General features: G+C 53.7%; 1 protein-coding gene across 2 annotated transcripts in view; it reads left to right on the plus strand.

Annotated features, from left to right (window-relative positions):
* Positions 1-7,551, plus strand: part of ssh2a (slingshot protein phosphatase 2a) — a 27,345-nt gene extending 19,794 nt beyond the window's left edge. For both annotated transcript variants that reach the window (XM_076282668.1, XM_076282667.1), the window contains 7 exons: positions 2,084-2,177; positions 2,600-2,728; positions 2,834-2,880; positions 2,997-3,143; positions 3,419-3,619; positions 4,118-5,264; positions 5,557-7,551. In XM_076282668.1, coding sequence (XP_076138783.1) covers positions 2,084-2,177; positions 2,600-2,728; positions 2,834-2,880; positions 2,997-3,143; positions 3,419-3,619; positions 4,118-5,264; positions 5,557-7,128 — 3,337 coding nt within the window. In that variant the 3' untranslated portion in view covers positions 7,129-7,551. The remainder of the gene's footprint in view (positions 1-2,083; positions 2,178-2,599; positions 2,729-2,833; positions 2,881-2,996; positions 3,144-3,418; positions 3,620-4,117; positions 5,265-5,556) is intronic.
* The last annotated feature ends 1,060 nt before the right edge of the window (positions 7,552-8,611 follow it).

Below are 8,611 nucleotides of genomic sequence, written 5' to 3' on the forward strand. Positions count from 1 at the left end.
ATGTGGGTGAAGGAAAGGAAGGGTTCAGTAAGAGTGCACAAACCACTCGCACTGTCAATAGGGGTGTGCTGCTTCTTTGTGTGGTGTAAATCTCTGCCTCTCTCCGCAACGCCCTCTCCTTTATGACCTCTGCAGTAAGTCAGTGGCACACACAAGCACACACACACACACTCACACTCTCAAGCACAAGCATATATTTAAATACACACAACTGTACATATGACACTTATACAGTTAAACTTACACACACACATATGCTACACACACACACGCACAAGCACGTATTTAAATCCACACAACTGTACATATGACACTCTCATACAGTTAAACTCTCTCACACACACACACACACACACACACATACTTAGCTGGTATAAATAGAGCAGATCAAATAGTATCAGCCCGGGCTCTCTCATAAGCATACATGTGTACTTTGGGTCATGAAGCCATGAACCACCTCGCCCTCTAGCTGTTTATACTGACCGGCCGGCCGCTGCTTGCCTCACGGTCAGACATTTATCTGGTATTTATTTATGTTCCTTTTATCGGCGGAGGGAGGGAGGAGGTCGATGGGTGTACGAGTGGGAGGGGGAATTCCCACTCTGGAAAGGATAGGTGGCCCACGTGCCTCTGTGCACTGGGAGGGTGGGGGGGGGTTGCACCTATCTTTAACTCCCCAAGGGGGGCCAGAGGTGCCCAGAATAGTGCGCGCCCCCAGGCAGCTTGATTTACGATCGGAAAAAGTGTGAGACAGAGAGGAAAACAAACACACGGACTGACAGAGGCAGGTGGACGGGCAGACAGAATAGAGGAGGAGGAGGGGGAGGAGGGGGGGGCAAGCGGATGAGAGGGCAATTAGACAGATATACAGCTTGCCCTCCCCCCGGAGTAAAGGATGGACAAGTGACCCCTTAGGGACAGGAAGGGGGTCAACCAGAGGTAGAGGAAGGAGTAGGACAGTGTGTGCGTGTGTTTTCCTGATTTCATTTCAAAACACACACACTCAAGCTGTGCACTCACTGAACCCTCTCATGCAAGAACGAAATGAGAAATTGCATGCAAACAGTAACACCCACACGCACACTCTGCCGTCACCAATTTTGCAAACAACTCTTAAGCGCAGATAACTCTGTGTGTGTGTGCTTTAGTCCTGCTGGGAGCCTGCTGGAGATGGCCTCTTAAAAAGATTGTTGGCTTGATGCCCTATCCTGGCTCCAGCTGTTTTGACCCATTTAGTTGATAGAGGGGTATATATACGTTTCTATGTCTGTCTAGTCTAGTCTAGATTGTGTGTGCGTGTGTACACACATGCTTGGGCTTGTATGGGCATCAACTGCTAGTGTATAACCTTGATGACCAGTAACATTGTAATCCAAGCCCAGCGTCCTGGCCTGCCTCTTGGGAAAGGATAAACCCTTTTCCCATGCCAGTGCCCTTTTTCCTCAAAGGGTCGCAGAGTGCAGCTCTAGCATAAACAAGCTCGCGCTCCCTCCCTCTACCTCTAGAGTAGCGTCGGCCTGATAATGTGAGCCTGTGAGCCTTTCAGATGGCCAGGGTCATCCGTCCCACTCACGCACCCGAAGCAGGCACAGGGAGGCACCTGGCTCAACAATATTTGCCACCCTGGGATCTGACCTACATTGGTCTCCGTGCTCTTGAGGCCGGCTTCGCGTGTGCGTGCGCGTGTGTGTGTGTGTGTGTGTGTGTTTGCTGGGGGGGAGGGGTGTTGGACTTGGAGCAGAGCTCTGGTCTCGTGGGAGCTAATCAGGGCATGTGTTGCTATCAGCAGAGAGGCACATGGCTCTCACCCCCCCCCCCCCCCCCCGTCATGGGTCCCTTCACAGACTCCTCTCAGTGGCCTAGAGACCCAGTGAGGCCCACTGATAACACTATCCACTCATACAAAGTGATGTTGAGCTGGTTCCATGACCGTATGCTTGGAGCCCTGTGTCTCCTGTCCTGACACACATGACAGCAGCCAGAGCAGATTTGGGGGATTGAATCTGTCCTTGTGGGAGTATGCGCATGGCATGTGGTGTTAATGTGTGTGTGTGTGTGTGTGTGTGTGTGTGTGTTTTTGCAGGCCCACGGAGCGGGAACGCACAGAGCGCCTGATCAAAATGCGCCTCCGAGAGATCATGATGCAGATGGACCTGGAGAATGTCACCTCCAAACAGGTACTGAGCTACTGGAAATGCACTTTTTCTTACCCTGTACTTGGAGCATCCACTCCTTCTCTACATAGTGTACTATATAATGCAACAGCACTTTTTTTCCCCTTAGTCTCTGATCTTTTATTTCTTTTGCCCCCTTTCTTCCTGGACTTGGATCTTGTTCAAAAATAAGCTCTTGGGAGAAAAGCCTGGTGTTCCTTTTTTTTGTTGGTTTCAATCGTCACAATTTAAGGAACAGCCACAATCAGACTAGCCCTCACACAGTGGAATATTAATTTTGGAATATAAATATTTGTTGCCTCGTCACTGTTGGAATGAGACAGCTACTGTCAACTTCTCTGTTTTTAACATTACAATCAGTTCAATTGCATTTGCTCTATCTGTCAGTGCTGACTAGTCTGTCTGTCTGTCATTGTTCCTCTCAGATCCGCACAGAGCTGGAGATGCAGATGACGTGTAACCTCCGTGAGTTCAAAGAGTTTATCGACAACGAGATGATCGTCATCCTGGGCCAGATGGACAGCCCCACTGAGATCTTTGACCACGTATTCCTGGTGAGCGTCCAGACAATGACCTCTTACCTCATATGTCTGTTGCTCTAGTTCCTGTAGATATATTCAGTGGTTCTCGTGAGTTAATTGATTTTTGTCTGGCTGCAGGGTTCTGAGTGGAACGCATCTAATCTGGAGGAACTGCAGAACAGTGGGTAAGTCAGACTTGTATTAAAACACCTATTCTTCTCCTCTGCTCCAAAATAGCTCAGCTCCTGTTTTGGAGTAGCCTGAGTGAGTCATCTAATCCGCCTTTCTGGGCCATTGGCAGGGTCCGCTACATCCTGAACGTGACAAGGGAGATTGATAACTTCTTTCCTGGCCTGTTTGAGTACCACAACATCCGTGTGTACGACGAGGAGGCTACCAACCTCTTAGAATACTGGAACGATACCTTCAAGTTCATCTCGAAGGCCAAGTGAGTATGCCATTTCACTTTGAACAACTTTTGCATTTAGTGCTTGTAATAAATAAGGGATTCTGGGTATTCTACACCGCTATGAAGATACTGTTGCGAAATGGTAGGCTACTATAAAAGCAATATAGTCAACTGAATGTGTTGTGTTTAACAATTAACTACCTTGGAAAAACTGACTAAATGATTAAATTTCCAAGCCAGTATCCCTAAGCCAGCCTCTAGATCTTACGGAACATTCTAGTAACCCTCGTTCCCCCACGCTCTCTCCTGCTCAGGAAAGCCGGAGCTAAGTGCCTGGTCCACTGCAAGATGGGCGTGAGCCGCTCGGCCTCCACGGTCATCGCCTACGCCATGAAGGAGTACGGCTGGGACCTGGAGCGCGCTTTCGACTACGTGAAGGAGCGCCGCGCTGTCACCAAGCCCAACCCCTCCTTCATGAAGCAGCTAGAGGAGTACCAGGGCATCCTCTTGGCCAGGTAACTCTGTCCTCCGCGAACGTCAGCAACACACACGCACACGCATGTACGCATGCACACACACACGAAAGCGCTTCACCTTTGAGCTGGAGGATTAGCTGAGCCATCTGTAGCTAGACTGCGTTGGCACAATCACCTGTTTGCTCTAGTGAAGGTCAACACGCGCTGGGATTAGAATTCCCACCCATAATTGAAGCATTGTTTTATATGGGGGAGACAATAGGATCTCTTGAATCTCGCTCCTATTCTTGAGTGAATCCAGGCTGTGGGAGTTGCCCCACGTCGTCTCTCCCACGATCGGCTGTTTGGTCATGCTTTCTTTCTAAGCTTGTGTTTGTTTTTAATGGCCATGCATACTTATCTAATATAATCTTTTCATGCAAGAGGTGGCAACTCTAAACTGAACACGTAGTTGAGGTTTGACATTAATGCTCCTTCGTGTGCTTCTCTGTTTGAAGGCAAGTTTTAGTCATGACGTTTGTAATGTCTGTTCCGTAGCAAGCAACGGCACAACAAGCTGTGGCGTTCCCACTCGGACGGCGACCTGTCCGAGCCACTGGTCAGATCCCAGCACCACGCACTGGATCACTCGGACCCCCTCAACAACAACGGCCCGGCCTCGCTGCAGCACTTCCTGGGCATGGCCGTGCTACAGGCCCTGGGCGCCGAGCCGCAGCTCCAGCAGGAGCAACTCGCAGACGGGGACGGTGTCGGCACACGCAGCCCCTCGCCGCCCACATCCAACGGCCTGTGCGACTCCGAGGAGCACCTGGCCACCTCCTCCTCCGTCTCCGTGTCCGTCTCGGTCTCCTCGTCCACCTCCCACCCGGTGTCCTCCTCCTCCGAGGACCCCTTCCTGCCGCCTCTCCCCCGGCCGCGGGCGGCCACTCTGGTGCCCAAGGCGCGGCTGGACGTGGCTGCGTTCATCGTGGCCGAGGCGGTCCCGGCGGCGCGCCCCCACCCCCCTCCCTCGCTCCACGTCCTGCCCCCGTCATCCTCCCCCGAGCCCCGGCCCGACAGCGCCGGCTCCGGCACCACCCACCACCACCTCCCGACGTCGGCCGGCGCCACCAGCCCTGACCCAACAGAGCTGCCTCTGGACGAGGCCGACGTGGCCGACGGGAGCGTGAGTGAAGAGCAGCAGCAGCTGGCCCAGGAGCCCAGCATCACTGACAGCCTGCAGCTGTCTCTGGACACTGTTAGCGAGGGCGTTGGGGGGCCTGGACTGGCCTCCTCCTCCTCTGCCGCCGACACGCCCATGGCACTCAGCCCCCTCAGCCCCTCGGACTCGGCCCTCTCGCTCTCGCTGGACCCTCACCATGGCGACGAGGATGACTATAACAACAACAATAACATCAGCAGCAGCCGCCGGCAACCTAGCGACAACACTGAGGAGGTTCCGTGTGGCAGCCTGCCCGAGATGACCACCCACAGCGGGTCATCCAGCCTCAGCACGGACAGCATCGACTTCTTCAGTGCCCGGGAGAAGTTCCTGGGGCTGTCGCAGGACGGCATCCCGACCCGGCCGGAGCCCTCCAGCTCCCCAAGGGCCGGTCAGTGCCGCTGCCCCAGCCAGGACCTGCCGCAACAGCCACAGGACGAGCAGGAGCACAGCCCAGCTCCATCAGACAACAGCCAGAGAAAGGTGAGACTGGCAACCAGAATTAATGTCGACTTTTTATTTGAAAACACCATGCCGATCATCAAAACATGTCTTGCTTTTACCTTATTATTTGTGTCTCGTGCATTAGTAATGTAATCATGGCATTAATTTCTTAGAAGTGTTAGTGTGAATTATATTTTGCTGTTTTGCTGACATGGTGACCACTGCCCCCTACTGGTAGCAATGAACTAAATGTTTATATAGAGTTGAACTGTGCATTTATTATTGACAGCCTGTATAGATAGCACTTTTAACATTGTGTTTTTTTGTGTAGGGTTCTCCTCAGCCCGAAGATGGCTGTAGCCCTGTCGGTGACCTCCACCCGGATAACGGCGTGTCGGTCCGGCACATGGTCACTGAGCTGGAGTCCATCTCCCACATCCAGCTCCCCCACCAGCAGCAACCAGCACCACGAAACCCCCAGCAGCCACCCCCACACAGCCCTGACAGTGCCCCCGAGCTGCCCTCCACGCCCTCTCCACCTCCCCCTTCTCTCCAGCCTCCCTCCCCCACCACCCCCACGCGCAACTGGGCCACCGGATCGGTGCGCCGCGTCCGCAAGCAGCTGGAGCAGAGGCTCCGTCAGCAGGAACTGGACTGCCCCGTGCCGGCCTGTGCTCCAGCGCCCGTCCCTTCCTCTCCTCCTCCTACGACGTCCTGCTCCCCACAGCCCGCCCCGTCGTCGTCGTCGTCGTCCTCCTCCTCCTCCTCCTCCTCCTCCCTCGGGCCCGAGCACCGCACCGCCTCACCCCAGCCAGGCGCTGCCGCCCTGGACGAAGCTTGCACCGAGCCAGAGGAGGCCCACTGCAGCGACGCTGCGCCTGTGGAAGAGCAGGATGAGAGACTCCTACTTGATTTGGACTCTGGTGCTCTCCCTGAGCCTCCCTTAATGCCATCCCCACCCCCACCACCATCACCACCACCACTATCTTCCTTCCCTGCATGCCCAGAGAGTGGCACCCACTCCCACCTCCCCATGCCCCCAGCCCCAGAGTCGGGCGTCCAGCTGGAGGGTGTGACGGAGATGGAAACGGACACCGATGGGCCGAGCTCGGTCCCAGCCCAGGCACCACAGCCGTACAGCCGTCTGGCGCGCAGCAGCGAGGACCTGGAGAAGATCCAGCAGACGCTGCGGGAGCTGCAGGCGTTCCTGTACGAGGCCGGAGGGGCGCGGGGCCCCGAGGCGGAGCCCGGCCAGGGCTCCTCGGAGCAGGAAGAGGAGAGGCCGACGCGGCAGCAGGGAGAGGAGCTTGGCTCGGCGCCGACCAAGACGGACAGTCGCTCCTCGGAGGCCCGCGGGCCGGCCGTGTGGCAGCGCGCCATGGAGATCGAGGCGCGTATCCGGCAGGCGGGCCTCACGCCGCCCTCTCTCATGAAGCGCTCGGCCTCGCTGGCCAAGCTGGACTGCCTGGAGCTGTCCACCCACGACCTCAGCAGCTGGGACTTCCACGCTGGCGCCTGCCCCGCCCCCTCCTCGGACTCTCATCTGCAGCAGCAGCAGCAGCTGTCCCCCCAGGTGCCCTCTCTGTCTCTCTCCGCGTCGCCGGTCCACCCCGTGCACGACGACGCCTACAAGAAGCAGCGCGTGCTGCACCAAAGCCCCCCCAGTAGCCCCCGGCCTGGACTCTGCGTCCAGGAGGATGTGGGCAGGACTGCCGTGAGCCCCTCTGGCCCTCCCTCCCCGCACCCCTGCTCACAGCACAGGTCCAAGGGCCGCCCCTCGGCTCCGGACCACGCCCACTCCCACCCGCAGCCCTCTCAGCACGGGAAGCCACACCCACTACGGCGCCTGCGTAAGGCGGCGGATAAAAAGCGGACAGTGACTGTGCTTTACAACACCATGTGACCCTTACCTGAGGCCCCAGAGACTGCACTAGGGGCCTAGCTGTGTGTAGAGATGTATGTTTGTGTGTGTGTGTACGTGTGTCTGCGTGTGTGTACATGGGTTATACATGGGTTGTATATATGCAAGTGTGTGTGCGTGGATGGATGGATGTGTGTGTGAAAGTGTGGTGTCGGACTGTTTCAAATTCAATCTCTGGATCAGTGTGGACTGTAGCTGTTTTTTTATCTGGTTTTTTTATCTGGTTTTATCTATTTGTTATTGTGTGTGTGTGTGTGTGTGTGTTGAACAGAAGGTGGTGTCCCAGTGAAATGAAAATGAGGCTGTTTTTATCATGCACTTTATTCTTTCCTTTAGTTTTTTTTTTTTTTTTTTTTTTTCATTTTTGTTGTATAGGTTATGAATAAAGTTTTAGTTATTGCCTAAGTTTAAATGCCTAATCTCATTTTTTTGTTCGGAGATGTATGTATTTTATACAAGTTATCATTGCCGAGGTTGGGCCTTAGGGTTTAGGCATAGGTTTTGTATGCAGATGCTCCTGTATGCTCCAACAATATGACTGTTTTTCAGTGCAGCCTCACCTTATTTGTTGTGTGGTGCTTTTGCGTTCCCTGGTGGACAGAGGTGTTACTGCAGGGAGTGTTCTTGAACCAGCCCCAATGGTTTAACGGATGCTCTCTTTTCATTCATCTAAGAGCCTTCAGAGTTTGCCATGCAGTGCTTCCTTCCAAAAATGCATCGCTTCATTCCCAAGCTCATGTATTTAACGCCTGGCATTTTAACTGCCCTTTCTCATCTTGTTAATTAACATTACCCCTGAGCTGGGTCCCTTGCTGTCTCAAAGAATTAGTGCGTTATAGATGTTACAAGCTTAATTTAGAATTGCTTTCAAATTAATTAACCTGTTCTGGGAATTACTGCAGTAGATTGAAAGCAGTGACTCGTCTGGCAAGTGTAGCCTACTGACAAAAAAAGAATATAGGCTCTTGGTTCTAATACAAACCCGTTTTCTTTAAAGGTATGGGCAGCTTTTGGTTGATAAATCCTATTGCCACTCGTCACTCATCATAAAACTGATCCTAGTCCATAGATTCCGTGCGATCTATGGTGTGGGTAATTAGTGTAATGAGTGCTTTAACATGTGCTCGGAAAAGCGAGATTACAGGTTGGGTGTTGATGAGCGTTCACCCCTCTCATCAGCAGTATTAACAGAGTCGGGGTGGGCGTGGAGCTGCGGTCGGGTTGATGGATATTATGCTGACGAAATGTGCTGTGGCGATGGAGCCGGAGGGAGTCGACGGAGCTGTTGCATACTGATGCTCTCTAGCGCCTATTTGTGTCTCGGGTTTCTTCAAACATTCACTTCGGCGTCTTTGTGCCGAGCTCTCTTTTAAAGTCGTAATGTTATTCATTGCCGGTGACTCCGTTGTGTGGCAAATCTACTTCCACAGACTGCTGATTCATGGGGAGCCAGTCGAGTCACGGA

The sequence above is a fragment of the Alosa pseudoharengus genome, unplaced genomic scaffold (genome assembly GCF_046254945.1).
Source record: "Alosa pseudoharengus isolate Yale_2024_CS ecotype anadromous, Long Island Sound unplaced genomic scaffold, YU_APseudo_1.1 YU_APseudo_1.1_scf_13, whole genome shotgun sequence".
In the NCBI taxonomy this organism is placed as follows: domain Eukaryota; kingdom Metazoa; phylum Chordata; class Actinopteri; order Clupeiformes; family Clupeidae; genus Alosa; species Alosa pseudoharengus.